The following is a 17498-nucleotide window of genomic DNA, read 5'->3' on the forward strand; positions in this document are numbered from 1 at the left end:
TACCTAAATTGTCTCCTGGACATTTTTAATGGTTTAATGATTTTTTACATTTATGTCTAAAATGATTTTTTAAGCTCAGGAACTTTTACTTCAAATTGGTTGTTAACCCAGAGGCTTGATATTTAGAACTCCTTGACTCTGCTCTCTCCTGCACACCCCACATCCAATCCTGCAGCAAATCTAGTATTTTCAGAACATGCCAGAGTCGAGAATCTTCCCTGGGTGATGCCAACAGCCACCTCACAGGTCTCTCTGCTTCTGTCCTACCCGGCACCCTGCAGCCCTGTCACTCCATTTGCCTCTCAGCAGCCAGAGAAGTCCTGTCAAAACTGTAACTCAGACCATGTCAGTCTTTGGTTCAGACCCTTCTAGAGGCCCTGCAATGGCTGACAAGGATCTGCATGTTGGGATCTCTCCTGCCTTCTCACTCTGCTCCAGTCACACGAGCCTCCTGGTTATTCCTAAAACCTGCCAGGCACACTTCAGCCTCAGGGCCTTTGCACTGGCTCTTCCTTCTGCCTGGGAGGCTCTTCCCTCCGGTCTGTCCACGCAGCTCGTTCATGTGTCTGCTCAACTAAAACCTTCTCAGTGAGGCCAACCCCAACAGTCCTGTCTGAATAAGCAATTCTATTGATCTGAACTTGCAATTCTCAACCCGTCACCCTGTTCTACTTTGCTTTTTGCCATAGTGCTTTTATCTTCTAGCAGGCCATGTGCTTTTCTCAGTGACTACATGTATTTCTTTTGGTCCCCGTCCCTCCCATCAGAATCTAAGTTCTGCAAGGCTGGGGATATGTGGTTCACTAACTTGTATATCCCCAGCTACCTAAAACAGAGCCTGGCATACACAGTAGGTCACAAAGACTGTGTGACATGTGAAGGGTTACGCTGATGGCCTGTCTTACCCAGTGGCATCTCAGAAGCTGTACCCCACTGAGTACAGTTTGAGAAGCTACATTGGATCCATGTGGAATTCCTGCCAGCTGTGTGAGTGGAAGTGAGCAAGAAGCTTCTCCCCGCCGACCCCTCACCCCGGCCTGCCCTATGTTGGTTCTGCAAGGGTAAAATCGAGAGGAATCTATGTCTCTGCTGGGCCCCTTGAGAGGGGCCATCTGCTCTGGGGGTGTGGCACCTGTGTGCCCCCAGCCCTGGCCTGAGATGGGATAGGACACTGGGGAGGCACTGGGTAGGGGACAGTGGTTATCCAGAGGGATCACTAGGAAAGAGCGACAGGGCCCGCCACCTCTTAGGCCAGAGCCTGGGGTCCTCAGCATCTCATGCAACTCATGGATTTGTTGTATAAACAGGGACCTACTGTGCGCTAAGTGCCGGGCAGCGTGCTGGCGTTCAGGGACACTGGTGAGCATCAGTGTTTTGGGACCTCCCACCAAAATGTTGGGGAGACAAGGACATGGCCATCATGAGGCAGCCAGGTAAGGGGGCGCTATGCAAGCACAGACCGGGCCCTAAAGTCAGGGTGGGGTGGGGGTCAGGGGAGGCTGCTCAGAGCGGTTTGTATATGCGGCGGCTGAGGCTGAGGCTGAGGGAGACGGAGGGTCACACCGGTAAAGAGAAGGCGGGCGATGCTCTGGGCAGAGGGGACGGCAGGTGCAGAGGCCAAGAGGGGAGAGTGAGCTTGTCCCATTCCGGGAATAGCTCAACATTCAGTCTGGCTGCAGCAAGGTGGGAGGCAGTGGCAGGAGGCTGGAGAGGTTGCTGAGGAACCGACTAGCAAAGGGTCCAAGGGTGCCGGCCCCACTGGGGCGTACGTACTGTGGCCACTGGTGTAGTGCTGCAGCTTGTCCGTGTACTCCGAGTCAGCACGCTCAAACCCCCGTCTTCTGGAACAAGAGCAAAGGGCTGGAGCCACCTGCAAGCCCCTGGGGAGCTGGGAGCCACAGTGGGTGATAGGGAGAGGGAGGGCAGGCCCTCAAAACCACACCCCTGCCAGAGGGCTCCCTGTCAGTCCCTGGCCTAGCAGCCTCACTCCTCCTGGACACTCCCCCCACCCCCCCCCCCCCATCGCTTCCCATCTCTCCCACTTCAAGTCCAGGCTCACTATTTCCGCATCCCCTCTCCGGCCAAGCCCCTTTCAAAGTCCTCTCCCATGGCCCCGGAAATCCCAGGGGCTTCTGTCCATCTGACCTTATGGCCCTGTCCGTTCTACAGCGGGGATCTAAGGAAGAACATTCCTTCACACTGAAGTGTTAGTGTCTCTATGTGCCCCCTCCATGAATAATGGACTTGTCGAGGCAACTCTAGCCCGAAGGGATGGACTGGAGCGAATCGTGGCCATTTAGGTAGGAGGCCTGCCCGGACCTCTCCCTGTCCCTGGGAATGATGGGAATATCCCTTTGGCTCACAGACACTGTTCAGGATCGGTTGACTGGATGGACAGCTGGGCCTGGATGGGGCTGGGGGCACCCACCCACCTGTTGCACACGATGGCAATGACGACCACAGCGATGAGGAAGACCAGGCCAGCCGCTGAAGAGCCGATAATGAGCGGCAGCTTCTCCTGGATGCTGGTCTGGTACTCGGCTGGGGGAGAAAGCACGCGGAGTGTTGTCAGCCTGGCTCTGGGAGTCCTAATGCCCCCCACCCCGTGAGGTCTTCTGGGATCCCGACTCTGTTCCTGCTCCTGAGACAGCACCTGTCCCATGCCCAGATGGAGAACAAGCCAGTACTCACTCACACGTAACCTTGAATGAGTCTGTGGACTGAGCCAACCCTTAGTTTCTCATCTATAAAATGGGCATCATACCTCAATGTTGATATGAAAATCAATAATAAGAAGAAGCTGACATACAGAGAGGCAGCCGGAAGCCCAGACTCTGAGGCCAGACTCCTTAGGTTTGAATCCTGGCAGTGTCTTCCTGCCTGGGACCTCTGGTAAAGGGACTTACCTCTCTGCGGCTTCGTTTCCTCATCTGTAGAGTGGGGACAATAGTTCCCATCTCGGAGGGCTGCTGTGTAGAGCACTCAGAAGGACAGGTAATAGGATAGTAGCCGCTCAGTAAATATGAATTATTACTGTTATTGAGTGCTTTATTTTTGGGTCACTGTGCTAAGTATGTTACGTGTCTTGTTTGATTCTCAGAATCCTCCTATGATTCAGTGCCTATGAGAGCCCCACGTACAGATGAGGGCACTGAGGCTTAGCAATGCCATGACTGGCTTGGGGTCACACAGTTAGGAAGTGGCCAAAGCCAGCATGTGAACCCAGCTTTGTGTCCAGGCTTGAAAGAGATAATGCATAAAATGCCCCCAGCCTTGGCTCGGCTCTTGGAAACCACTTAGCACATCTTCAATGCCATGAAGACCATCATTGTTTTTAATGTAATTATTATTGTATCTCGTTTGCTTCCATGATCAGACAAGAGCTTGTTGAAGTTAGGGACCAGGTAAATTCTGGGTCCTCAACACCAGTGTGCATTGCTGAGTTAATAAAGGATCTGATGACAGTCCCCCATGCCCCAGGTCGATGACACTCATCCAACATGCAAGAGGGCCTAGAAAGGTGAAGATGCTGGTCACAAGGGGGTGGGGCTTCACAGAGGAGGTAGCGTTAGCGTCCTGGCTAAGACCATTAGCCTTAGGGAGGATGTTTGTGGTAAGACAAGAACTCATGGGTCTCCAAACCTCTGAGATGCTCAGCTAGGCAAAAGCCAAGGCCCATGACCAGTGGTAAAAGCAGACGCTAAGAGGGGACGATGCCAGAGTCTGGTCATAAGTAAAGCTATTCTGGAGCTTGGCTGGTTGGTGAAAGGGCTACCAGACTCACAGGAATGGCAACTGTGACCTTAACTCTGTGTGAGACCTCGTGCCAACTCTGGGCCAGGTTCTAATGGTTCAGCCCCATCTTTACATTAGTTTGACCATGATGATCATGATAATGAGATAGCTGTCACCATCCCCGTGTATAGATGAGAAAACCGAGACTCGGAGCTGCTCATGGCCATACAGGGCTGACTGAGCACTGTAATTTCTATCTGTCCATTCTCTTAATTCTGCTGTTCCTCAAAATTATTAGAGCAGGAAGTATACTAAGAGACCGTGGGGTCCCAGACTGGGAGACACATAGCACATGGGCTGCGGTCTCCCCTTCTCTTTCCCAGGGCAGACATCACTAATCCATCCCAGCACTTCTTCCTGCCGAACTTCAGGATTCATCTTGACCCAACTACAAGTAACTGGAACAGCACACAGATAAACGAGGTGTGCTTTCAAAGACTGAATATGACGCTTTCATTTTGTAGATGAGAAAAATTTGGACCAGGGAAGGGAAGTGATTTGCTCAGAGTGTCTCTGCAAGTTAGGGCAGAGCTCTGACAGTCCCACAAGAGGAAGCCGCCTGGCTGATGGGATGGCAATGGGGGAGTCCACGTGTTTTCCAGCCACAGACATGGGGCCTCTCTGGGTGGCTTGTTCCTGACCAGAAGGGAAGGGCTGACATCTAGAAGAGGGGACACCTTTTCTTAATTTGTCCAAAGGCACTTGGAAAGAACGGGGGCCTTCTGATTTATTCTGTTGGTGGAGCCAGTGGCCTCCTCTTGCCCTCTGGATGTTGCTCACCTTCTGTCATGGTCTGGAAGTACATCTTGCCGCTGTAGCGCCCGTAGCCCGCCACGGTGCGTGCCCGCACCTGGAAGACATAGATGGCGCCGGCTTTGAGGCCCTGCACAGTGACCGTGTTGGTGGGGCTTTTTATGGCTGTGGCGTTGTACTCACTGAGCTCCTGCCGAGGAACAGAGAAGACTGTTAGCAAGCTTGCTGCCCACAGTGGGCCCAGAGCCCACTCCTGCCACTCGGGGCGACTTTGGCCATTGGATAAACATCTGTGGTTCCCGATTCTTCATGCCCTCCCTGTCACAGAATTCCACACCCATACTTTTTGCATGTGACTTCCCAGGACCTCCCACAAAAGAAGGCAGACTATATTTCTCCACTTTGTGGATGCCAAATTTATCCATGTGTCTTGCTTTGGCTCTTGGAACGTTCTAGAGGACATGATGCAAGTGGAAGCTTTACTTGTGTTTGTTGAGTTGGCTTGGCCTCTTGTGCTCCTGCCTTCGGCCATAATGGGGCTGAGCATGGTGTAACAGCTGGTTCCAGAATAAGAAACATGTAGGAAAGACCTTGACCTAACTCCTAGGCCACTTCAGCTGACCCACAGACTCCAACCAATGAGTAAGAAAATAGGTGTTTGGAAAACTTTGTATTTTGGGGACTATTTATCTCACAGCACCATCCTCGCTGATAGCTGACTAGTACACACACGCCCAGCGGCCACTTCGTGCAGACCCTGAGCTCTAGGCTGTGAGTTCCTGGAGACAACAGGAAGAGGGCCTACCTTACCTGCTTCTTCGTCCTCCTCCCTGCCCCACGCCTTGATAGCTTACGTGGAAGGATCTTTGTTTGGCTACAGCACACTTGAGTGTGGCAAGAATTAAGGCTCAGATGGGGGAAATGAAGCTGAAGGTCATGTATGAGCCGGTGGCTGCTTTGGGACTCAAAACCAGGCTCCTACAAGGAGCTACCTTTAACATCCAAGGCTTGAATACCCAAGACCCCATGTTCCCTCCTTTGAGGGCTGCAGAATTCCAGTTCTGCCTTGTGGACCACCCAAGGTGACCCAAGGAGTACAGGATAAGACAAAGATGAGATGCTGCCATGGGAATGGAGCTGTTTGAATTGGAGGCAGGTGCCCACCAGTCTGTATGATGCTCGTGCAGACAGCTGTCCACTACCCCCCCAAACCTTCCCCAGACACCCTCTTTGCACGAGGCCCTGGGGACTCCCAGGGACCAAGGCACAGGTGCTGGATTCAGAGAGCTCAGTTCAGAAAAACAAACAGCGTGGAGCCTTCAGCCCTTGGAGGATCACGAACGCCTCTGAGAAGCTGATGAAAGCTACGAGCCTCTGTGCAGAAAAATGCACACCTGATTGTGCATGCCAGTCTCGTGCATGTGCGCTGCACAGAGCCCTTGAGAACTCTCTCAAAACAATTAAATTCAGGGTGCCTCATGTCATGACAAGCACCAGAGCCTAGAGGTTAAGATCACAAGTTGGAGCCAGACTTCCTGGGTTCAAGGCCTGACTCTCCTACTTACTACCTTCGTGACCTTGGCATGTTTCTTTCTTTCTTTTTTTTTTTCCCTTGGCATGTTTCTTAACCTCTCTTGCCTCCTTTTCATCATCTGTAAAATGGGGACAAGAAGGGTCACAGCCATCTCAATGAAATGCATTACTGTGAATAAAGCACTGATACCAGTAGGGTAAGCACAGTGTGGGGGGGGGGCATGTGTCCTCGCCTGGAGGGGCATCAGGTGAAGTCAAGCAACGTTCTCTGCAGGGTGGGGTTGTGCAGTGGAATTCTGAAGAACAAACAGAAATCACCCAGGTCAAAAAGGGGGAGGGCATGCTTGGCAAGGAGTGCCAGGTGTGAAGGCAAGGAGGTGAGAAAACTTGGGACATGGGGGCTAGAGAAGGGGCTCACCTGTGAGAGCTTCCTCCCCACCCCCTCACACCTCCCGGGGAGCAGCACATAGGAAATCTCTCTTCTTGAGCCAGCTCATCTGCCTCCTCCTCCAGGAAGTCTACTTGACCTCTCAGCCAGATGTGCCTTTCCTCCTCTGAGCCCTGGAGCACTTGCGTGGATGCCCCAGGATGGGGTTTCTGCTATGTTCCCTCATCGTAGGCACAGGCTGATCACACAACCTTGACCATAAACTCCTGAAGGAAGTGGCTGTGTTCTATCCCCCTGTATTAAGCACAGAGGCTTACACACAGAGACCTGCCCCAAAGCCCACAGGATAAAGGCTGTACTCCTTAGTTTGGCATTCCAGACCCTTCATGACTCGCCCTTTCCCAGTCTTGCCTGCCACATCCCCAGAGTCCTCCAGGCTCTAGTTATACCCAAAGGCTTCCCCTCCCTTTCTTGGTGGGGCTGCCAGATTTAGCAAATAAAAATGCAGGATGCTCAGTTAAATCTGAATTTCAGATAAACAATGAATAATTCTTTTGTATAAGTTTTTCCCATGCAATATTTAAACACAATTATACTAAGAAATTATTTTTTAAAAATTTAAATGTAACTGGTGTCCTATATTTTATTTGGCAACCCTACCTTCCCTGGACACTCTGAGCCTTGGCAAGTGCTGTTTCCCCTATTGGAAATACTCTTTCCCCATCTGCCTGTTCATCAAGACTTAGTACGAGGACCACCTTTGCTGGGGAAATTTCTCAGATGTCCCAGAAAGAGTTGAAACTCCATTGTCTGCTTTCCCACCTGTTGTTCTGATATGCATGTGCTTTCTTCAAGGACTATGGGTTTCCCAAAGGCAGAGACCTTGTCTCATTTATCTCTGGGACTGCAGGCTCAGCACACAGTAAGCGCTCACTAACTAACCGTCGGAAACAAATGAATGAACATTGTAGACTAGTTAAAAAAAAAAAGGTCTATGAATGCAGAGTGCAGTACCAGGATTGTCCACTAGGTGCCGCCAGCCAACATGGCATCCGCTCTGGTTTGAAAAGGGGATGGATTCTGCAGACTGCGTGGGTGGGGGTCCACTTAGAGAGGGAGGAAGTTTTAAGTTCCTGATTATAGGATGGAGATGGGAGGTCATGCCAGTGGCATAGGCGCCTCAGGAGAATAAGGAAACCTCATGGATTGCTTCTCTAAAGCAGCAAACAGCACAGAGCGGGGGATTGGAAGTCATTTCAAATGTCGATTCTTCCCCTTACTTGCACTGTGACCTTGGGAAAGACCCTTCACTCCCCTGGGCCTCTGTTTTCTACTCCAGAAAAGGAACAGTAAATGCCAGCCTCTCAGGGTTGATGTGATCAGGTAGTATCTGGCCCAAAGCAGCTGCCGGAAAGACCTTAGTTCTTCTCCCCCTGGGGCTGGAGCACCTTTTCTGAATAAGGACTAAGCATCAACAAGTTAGGGGAAGGAATTTAGTATTAAATCCACTAGTCCTGGAGCACCTGGGTGGCTAGGTCGGTGAAGTGTAGAACTCTTGATTTCGGCTCAGGTCACGATCTCAGGGTCATGAATAGAGCCCCACGTCGGGCTCCGCGCTCAGCACGGGGTCTGCTGGAGAATCCCTCTTTCCCTCCCCCTCCTCTCCCCCATCACTTACCCACGCTCTCTAAACAAATAAATAGATAGATAAAATCTTAAAAAAAAAAAAGAAAGAAAGAAAGAAAGAAATCCATTAGTCCTTAGTTTGAATCCTTATCTGGAGACTACGGGCCGATGAGGCACTGGGTACATTTCTTAAGCCCTCTGAGCCTTGGTCTTCTCGTCTTGAAAGTGGGATAACACCACCATATGCCACACAGAGTGGGTGTGGAGATTCAATAGGAAAAAAATGGGTAAAGCTTTTAGCATAGTCTCCAGCGCACATAAGGACTTAATAAATACTGGCTCTCACCCTTGTTCTTAATAAATACTGGCTCTCACCCTTGTTCTTATCAGCACAGTGACAGGATAAGCCTTCACCAGTACTCATGAAATGGATGAACGAATACAAAAGTGAGCGAGTGTGGGAACAAGCCTGTCCACGTCCACACTGGACAACCGTCCACACTGCTCCACATACCCTGGGCCACAAGGTAGCCTGGGCCTTCATAGCTCATCTCCACTGCCCTCAACCTTCCTTCCCTTCTGCTCTGCCAAGGAGAGATTTCTGTTGAATACACACGAATCGAGGAGGCCTACAGGGGCCCATGTGCCATAGGTGGCCCCACAAAGGAATCTTCTCCTGGAGTTCTGGGGGAGCCAAAGCCAGCATGAACCTGTGTGCTCTGGGACAGCTGCCCAAGGAGGCCACCTCCCCCAGGACGCCGGAGCTGATGGAAACAGCCAGCACCAGGCTGGCCAACACCATTCGTCAGCCGCATCCAGAAGCCTTCCAGCAAAGTGGTTTTTAGCTCCGGGCTCCGGGCAGGCTGGGAAATCCCCAGTGGAGCTGGGGCAAGGCCAAACGGAGAGCCTGCTCCAAAAAGAGCCCTTTCTAAAGAAGGAAAGGAGGAGTGGGAAAGAGGGTGGGGGCAGGGCCCGCATGGGACTGCAGGGCTCGCTGCCTAACTTCCCTACCTGGGAAGATCTGCGGCCTTCATTAAAGAAATCAATTGCAGGCACCAAGAGGATTTCAAAGTGTTAGGGAAGAGTCGGCTGTGGACTTGTCAGAAATCCACCCTACATTCTAGCTCTCCCTCCCTAATGGAAGGAAGCCCGAGAAGCTGGGGGTCGAGACCGTTCCTCTCCCTGCGAGGCCATCTCCTCTGACACTGGCCATCACTCCTTTTTCTTTCTCTCCTTAGACCTGCCATCCTCCTGATTTGGTCCATCTATTTCCGTTTTATCTCTGCACGCCCCCCCTCTGTTCTTGGCTCTACCTTTCCACCCCTGGCGAGCACCGCAGGTGCCTCTCCATGTCACAAATCCACAGTGGCCCCAGGAAAAGGCCCCACCATCCACTGGGGGTTGTCCTTCACACTTCCCTGGTCCCCTGAGTTTCAGAATACCGTCCAAATCTGCCAGCCTCTCACCTCTCTGCTGCCAGCCCCTAGTCCACGCCACCATTGTTTCTCACTTGGTGTCCTGTAAGAGCCCTCTAAAGAGTTTGTGTCCCCAGGAACCCCTTCCAGTCTGTTCTCCACACAGCAAGCTACAGGGATCTTTAACATAATCAAAGTCAGATCACATCATTCCAGAACCTTCCAATGGCTTCCTGGAGTACTTTAAATTGAATCCAGACTCCAAAGGCATGGAAGGCCCACCACAACCCAGCTCTGTCTCCCTCTCCAACTCCTTCCCTACTAATCTTGCTCTTGTTCATGTTGCTCCTCCACACTTGCCTTCTCCTGCCCCGGGGCCTTTGCATGTGCTGTTCCTGCTGTCTGGAATAACTGTTCTCAACACGTGTCTGTCTGGTGAACTCCTAGCATCTTTCAGGGCTCAACTCAAATGTCACTGAAATGAAGATATCCTCTCACTTATACCCAGATCATGGGCCCCCCCTTGGTGCCCCTAAGGACCTTTGCTGGCCCTTCTGTAGCTGTCACATGGTCACATGGCTATTTATGTCTGGATCTGTCTCTTCCCCTGGACTGTGAAGGCCCTGAGGCCTCTGAGATGTCTGGCTAATCACACTATTTCCAGTATCTAGTCCAGGTTCCACCCAAAGTTGGTGACTGAATATTGAATGAACCAGTGTCCAGGTCCCACTGGCAAGGGCCAAGCTGCCCCTCACTGCACCCCAGGCCCTGGGAGGAGGGGCTGACCGAGTAGGGCCATGTCTCACCATAGCCATACTTCGGGCCTGTCCCTCTCTCACCATTTGTACCTAAGACTCTCCTTCAGATCCTGATCTTGTCCACCTTTCAATGGTCATTCCAGAAGCATTCCTGAGAGAAAACCAGAAGGCAGGAGAGCCAGGCGAAGAGCAAGGACATAGGCCCAAATCCGTGCTCCGCCACTTAGCAGCTAGGTGCTCTTGAACAAGTCGCACAAATTCTCTGTGCCTCAGTTTCCCTCCCCATCCAAGGGGATGAATGGCCCTGCTGTGAGAGGAGCGACAGGGCGGAGGCGGAGTGTGCTCAGGATGTGCGAGCTGGGGGTGGCCGCAGCTTCTGCAGGCAGGGCGTGCTGGTCCCGCCACACCAGAAGCCTGGGGATGCCGGGCTGCAGCAGAAAGTAGGGCAGAGTGGCCTCCTGGTTCACACCTGCAGCAGCCTCCCCGGCCCCTCCCATCTTGGTAGGAAATGGGTCGGAGGCAGGACCCTCGCCGGGATTCCTCATTTCCTCTCTAGTCTTTGGGGACAAACACTTTCAGTTTCGTTTAATCATAAAGCTTCTTAATTAGTTTTTTTTTTTTTTCTTTTTTTGAATTCTTAGTAGCTAAGCTGTCCCTGCCGGAGGGGGTGAAAATGCTGCTTCCCGCAGGGCCTGGGGCTTCCTGAGCCTGGGACCAGCTGGTCTGGCTCAGGCTATAGGACACCTGGCTCCTTTAAGGTGCTCGAGGGCCCAGCGAGGGGTAGAGCAGATTCCCTGGCATCAGCCTTGGCTCAGGCCATCCAAGAGCACTGCTTGAGCACCTACTGTGTGCCAGGCCGGGGAAATAGCAGAAATTAAGGCAAACTCTCCACCCTGGAGGAACAGGCCCTGGGAAGAGATCCATTCACGTATTCATTCAACCAATATTATCAAGCATATCTTTGGAGCTGGGCAGGGAGCTGGGGAGACAGTGAACGGGGCAGATGTGGCCCCTGGCCTCTCTGAACACACTGCCTAGAGCAAGGGACAAGCAAGGACACAAGCAATCATAAACCAGCTGGCGGAGGCTGGCTACAGGTTTGCAGCCCCGTGGGACTCACCAGAGTGGGGCTGAGCTGGCAGTGAAGAGAGGGAGGGCGGGGCTGGGCTGCAGAAGGTAGAGGTCCCGCCAGGGCAGCCAGAACTGCTTCTGTCTCTTCCTCTCAGCCTTGGGGGAGAGCCTTCCTACCCATTTCTAGCTCCTTACCCACAACCAAAGCACTTCCTGTAGTCATTCACACTTTAGTCTGAATGTGATCCCAATGACACCTTTCCCAGGGGCCCTTGCAGCCTCTGTGGCTGTTTAGTGCCTCAGGACGCAGGTAGGAAAAGTCTCCAGTCACAGAGAGAGTTTCCTAGACCTCTGCTGTTGAGCAGTTCTGTCCACCCCCGGGCCCCTACTCCGAGCAGGCCCCATGTTCAAAGGAATGGGCTTCACCTAGCTCACAGGTGTAGCTCTTGCCCACCGTGCAGCAGGCAGGGCAGACGGGAGGAAGGGAAACTGCCCTCTGCTAGGGCCAGGAGCCATGCTAGGCACCCAACCTGCCTTTTCTTCTTAGCCTGTGAAGCCCCCAGTTAAGACAGGCTATCTCCTTTCGACTTGGCATAGGAGGAAACTGATGCTCAGAGAGGTAAGATGTCTGCCCAAGGTCACATGGCTAGTTCTGGATGGAGCTGGGATCCAAACCTAAGGCTTCTCACTCCCTGTCCAATGCTCTTCTACAACACCAGCGCCTTCCAACCCTGGTCCCCAGGCCCTAGGGAGGCCTGAGGGTGTAACGGGGGTCTGGTTTAAAAGTGCAAAGAGAAATCACTCTCTCCCCATACAAATGGCATCCAGAAAAATGAAAACAAGTGTTTTAGCTGGAATCGGAGCTCTACTCCCATCCTGGACAGAAGCTCTCTTGAGCGGTTTTAAATCTTGGCTTCAGAATGGGTGAAGCTTTTCGGGAAACCAATTCTTCAGAACCTCAGGCCCACTGAAGTCAAGAGGAAGGAGGGTCTCGGTGAGGAAAGGGCCGTGACCACTGGCTTCCACTGGGATTGCTGGCCCAGTGCCCCAGACCAGAAAAGCACAACTCCCACAGCTGAGGATGACCAGAGTCAGAATTGAGCCAGGCAGCCCGACTCCGAGGCCAGTGCTCTCTCTGTGTCCAGTCTCGTGGGATGGTAGAACCCCAGGGCCCAGGGAGGTGGGGGTGGGGAGTGCACCCCGGAGCACACGGGTACCTTCTCATAGTACTGTAGCTCATAGTCCAGGATGACACCGTTGGGCTGGTCAGGCTGGGACCACGACAGGGTGATGCTGTCCACGGTGCGGCTCACCTGATGCATGATGGACACGGCTGATGGAGCTGGAACAGAGGTCAGAGGTCAGGGGTCAGGGGCCGCTGGAGAGGGTGCAGCCTCTGGTCCCACTTTCGAGGTGTCCAGGCAGAGAGAGTGGAGGATCAGAGAGGGGCCGGCATCTGGCTGAGGCCACACAGCCTGCTTAGGGGGCTGATGGGGGCCAGAGGGACTTGGGGAGGACTGTGCCTGCTGCTTTCATGAAACATCTGCAGATTTCAGACCCAGACCATGCTGGTCGTCCCAGGGGAGCTCAAGCCACACCAGGTGAGAGACAGATGCCCTGGCCCTTCTCTGGCCTGGCCCAAAGCAGCTGCATGAAAGGTGTTCATCCTCTCTTGGAGCTTACAGCCCGCTGGACTAGGGAACTCAGAGACCCAACACACGATGATGGGGCTCCAGGAGAGGGGAGCAGAGAGGGTGGGAGATTCCCTCCTTCCTTCTGCAAACGTGCACCGAGTACCTACTACGTGCCAGGGATCTAGCACTGAATAAAAATGACTGCCAAAAATAAATTTATAAAAATAAACCCATAGCTCCTATGGAAAACAGTTTGGCAGCTCCTTCAAGAGTTAAACATAGAATTACCACATGACCCAGCCTTGGCACTCCTAATTTTATATCCCCAAGAACTGAAAACAGGTACTCAAACAAATAAGTCATACATGAATGTTGATAGCAGCACTGTTCGCAATAGCCAAACGGTGGGAACAGCTGAGGCGTTCATCCACGGATGAATGGGTACACAAATTATGATATACACACACCATAGACTCTTATTTAGCCATAAAAGTAAACCAAGTACTGACATACGCTCCACTGTAGATGAATTTCAAAAACACTCAGAGCGGAAGACAGACACGGAGCTCATACATTTGATGAGTCCTTTTGTATGAGATACTCAGAATAGGTTAAATCCACAGACAGCAAGCAGTTGGCAGTTGCCAGGGCTGAGGATAGGGAGGAACAGAGAATGTTCTGGGCCTAGATAGAGGAGATGGTTGCCCAGCACTGCGAATGCACTAGATGCCACTGAATCGTACACATTAAAATGGTTAATCCTACGTGAATTCTACCTTGGCAAAACCCCTCCCTCCGTCCCTCTGTCCCTCCCCCTCGTGCTGCTAGCACCATCATGGAGGTTAAAGGAAGGGGACAGGGAGTCAGGGGCGGCCTGTTTCGTGCTAGGAGGACTCTTAGAAATAATGTAGTCCTGTCCCTTCATTTTACTGATGTGGAGGCTGAGGTCCGGGGAGGGCATGTGAGCTGCCGAAGTTTGCGCGATGAGTTCATGACACCCGGCCTTTTTCTGGATTCTTCAGCTTGTATTTCACCGGATCCTGTGTTTCTGGCCTCCTTTTCAAGTGGAACGAACCCGTGCAAGGCACCTACTACGTGTCACCCACAGCCCGGGGCCCTTCGCACCTGTTTCCTGAGCTGACCATTGGGCAGGGGGGCAGTATCGGCCCCACCGATGGATTAAGACACTAAAGCTCAGAGGAGCAAGGGGCTTCCTGAGATCACACAACCCCCACATCCTCAGTGGGGGAGCTGGGATTTAAACCCAGGTCTGAGGGGGCAGGGCTTGTCCCTTGCATTGGCTGGGGCAGGGGTAGACTCCTGACGCGGTCCCTCCCCATGGTGTGACTGCAGCGAGCCCCCTTGCCTCTCTGGCCCGAGGTGTTCATGGTCTCAGGAGCCGCTGAGGACTCAGCAGGGAGAAAGGAGCACCTCCTGCAGTCTCTCGTGGCTCCCGGGCAAGTTTGTGACAAGCAGGTGCCCTGTCTCGGCCCACACAGGGGTATCTGCAGGTCGAGACGGACCCTATTCCTCCTCATCCAAATCTGGCTTCCCAGGTGTGGATGTGAGCGTGGAGCAGGGGTGGGTAGGGGCCCATCGGGACTTGAAGCCTGGCAATGACTCACCTCTTCCCTGCTCTGTTTCTGTCCCTTCAGCTCAGGGTGGAGGGAACGTTATGTTGCTTAGAAGACCCAGGCTCTGCTTCCTGGTCTGGGGCTCACTGACTGTGTGACTTTGGACAAGCCGTCTCCCACCTCTGGACCCGGTTTCATCCTCTGCACCATAGACAGAAAGCAAGATCCCTGAGGTCTTGCGGCTCCAATGCTCCCTGCTTGTCCCTCCTGGGCAGCCTTCAGCTTGGAGCTGGATCAGCCCAGTGGCCAGCATGAGTCTGAGCAGGTCCAGCTTCCCTCTATCACCCCAAATACCCAGATACCCGAGATAGGGTGGCAGCACCAGCAAGAAGGACTTGGACCTTGGTCCCGGTGTCCCTGACAAGCCTCTGTTTCTTCTGCACCCAAAGGAGCGCTGTCTGGTTCCCAGCTTGGCTCCTGGCCCTGCCTCTTGGGAAGATCAGGCCCTGCTCCCCGCAGTTCCCTCCTCCAACAGGGGGACTCTGTCTTCCTTACTGCCTCCCAGAGAATCAAGAGACTCCAAGAGCAAAGGGGCCCCACTAACCATTGTTTATTGAGCACCTACTACATGCTGGGCACTGAGCTATTTCCTGGACATGCATTAATTAATCCATTTAATACATCCTTGAAAGCAGACCTCCTTCAGCCCATTTTGCAGATGGGAAAGCTGAGCATCAAGGAAAGTGTCTTGTCTGAGGCTATAGAAACAGTAAGTGGCAGCATAAAAAATACATTCTCACCAGAAGCCTGGGGATGGGAAGTGACATTTCTGGGGCTCCATGAAGTCACCGGAAGGACTTTCAGGGCTGTGCATACATGTTTAAGCAGTAACAGTGAGAAAGCCACGAACCTAACACTGACTGAGCATTTCCTCTGCGCTGTCTGGGCTCTTTACACCTATTAACATGGGTGTCACAGAGAATTCTCACAATGGCTCCATTCGCTGGGGGCTCCTAACATCATCAGTTTATAGATGGGGAAACTGAGGCTTGGAGCCGTTCAGTAGCCTGCTCAAGGGTTGTGCAGCCAGGTGGTGCGGGGCCAGACTTGAACCCAGTCGCTCAGGCTCTTCACAAGCATCGTGCCCGCCTCTGGGGAAATGCCCCCCCGGGATCAGTGAGTGAGGTTAACTAGAGCCCAGAGGAGGGGCTGTCCGAAAGCTCTGTGACTCAGTTTCCTCATCTGTGAAATGAGCCTGAGGGTAACGTTTCCCGAGGGCTGTTGGGGGGAGAAGATGTGGGAACTCGTGTCCATTGTTCAGTGGGGCATCTGCTGGGTGCTCAGCGTCGGAAGCGTTTGCCTGTGTCACTGTGTCCTCGCCACTGTGCCCTGAGCAGCTGGCCTGTGTCACCTCCTTCGGTCCTCTCAACAGCAATGCAGGATGGGGGTTAATAGCCACAATTTTCAGAGGAGGAGACTAGGCTCAGAGAAGCATGGTGACTTCCCCAAGATCACACAGCTCGTGAGGTGCTGAGCTGGGCCTAGAGCCAAGTTATCTGGCCCCAGCCAGGCTCCAAGCTGGCCCTCAGGACAGTCCCTGCTGCTGTCCCCTCATGCTGTGACCCTGTCTCTTCCTCCAGAGATGAGCACTCGGTTCTTCCAGATTGCCGGAGGCCCCGGGTCCTCTGTGAGCCCAGGCTGTCCACCCCCAACCCCCAACTGTGTCCAAAGTGGACCCTTCCCTGGCAAGGCTGATATGAGCATGAACGGAGAAATACATATAAAAACTTGACCATGGTACCTGGCACCATCGGGAGGGAGATCTTACTAAAAACATTTCAGGGGGTGCCTGGTTGTCTTAATCTGTGGAGGGCGTGACTCTCGATCTCGGGCTCGTTTGAGTCCCACACTGGGCAGAGAATTTACTTAGGAAAAAAAAAAAGAAAATTTCGATGGGGGAGGGGCACCTGCGTGGTTCACTTGGTTGAGTGTCTGACTCTTGGTTTCAGCTCAGGTCATGATCTCAGGGTCGTGGGATCGAGCCCACTTCCAGTGCCCTCCTCAGCGGGGCATCTGCTTGAGATTCTCTCTCTCCCCCTCTCAAATAAATAAATAAATCTTTTTAAAAAGGAACATTTCACTTTTACGAAGATGGCGCCCAAAGCTAAGAAGGAAGCCTCTGCCCCTCCCAAAGCCGAAGCCAAAGCAAAGGCTTTGAAAGCCAAGAAAGCGGTGCTGAAAGGCGTCCACAGTCACAAAAAAAAGAAGATCCGCACATCACCTACGTTCCGACGACCCAAGACTCTGCGTCTCCGAAGGCAGCCCAAATACCCTTGAAAGAGCGCCCCCAGGAGAAACAAGCTTGACCACTATGCCATCATCAAGTTCCCCCTGACTACTGAGTCAGCCATGAAGAAAATAGAAGACAACAACACACTTGTGTTCATTGTGGATGTCAAGGCCAACAAGCACCAGATCAAACAGGCTGTGAAGAAGCTCTATGACACTGATGTAGCCAAGGTCAACACCTGAATCAGGCCTGATGGAGAGAAGAAGGCATACGTTCAGCTGGCCCCTGACTATGATGCTTTGGATGTTGCCAACAAAATTGGGATCATCTAAACGGAGTCCAGCTAGCTAAATCTAAATACAGTTTTTTCATGATAAAATAAATAAAAAATAAAAATAAAAAGGAACATTTCAAGAGTGTAGAATGGTGCCGGGGCTGTGGGCTGGGGGAAAGGGGGAGATGCTGGTCTAAGGGTACAAACTTCTAGCTGTAAGAAGAGTCAGTTCGGGGAGCTAACCGACAGCAAGGCGACTGTAGGAAACAATACCGCATTGTGTAATTGTAAGTTATTAAGAGAGTAGATCTTAAATGTTAGAACCACACACCAAAAAACGGCAATTACATGAAAGGAGGGAGGTGTGAACTAACTATACTGCTGTAA

At 52.4% G+C, this 17498-nt stretch overlaps 1 protein-coding gene and 1 pseudogene across 4 annotated transcripts in view; one reads left to right on the top strand and one right to left on the bottom strand.

The window, feature by feature from the left end:
- The window catches only part of EPHB2 (EPH receptor B2), a 181944-nt gene that overhangs the window by 12064 nt on the left and 152382 nt on the right, over positions 1–17498 (bottom strand). For 2 of the 4 annotated variants that reach the window (XM_032302009.1, XM_032302007.1), the window contains exons 6-9: positions 12557–12681; positions 4576–4738; positions 2433–2541; positions 1774–1841 (exon numbers count right to left, since the gene is read on the bottom strand). In XM_032302009.1, coding sequence (XP_032157900.1) covers positions 1774–1841; positions 2433–2541; positions 4576–4738; positions 12557–12681 — 465 coding nt within the window. The remainder of the gene's footprint in view (positions 1–1773; positions 1842–2432; positions 2542–4575; positions 4739–12556; positions 12682–17498) is intronic. The other 2 variants (XM_032302011.1, XM_032302008.1) reach the window with 2 other exon arrangements.
- Positions 16699–17169, top strand: LOC116567127 (annotated as a pseudogene).

Source organism: Mustela erminea, chromosome 10 (assembly GCF_009829155.1).
Source record: "Mustela erminea isolate mMusErm1 chromosome 10, mMusErm1.Pri, whole genome shotgun sequence".
In the NCBI taxonomy this organism is placed as follows: Eukaryota; Metazoa; Chordata; class Mammalia; order Carnivora; family Mustelidae; genus Mustela; species Mustela erminea.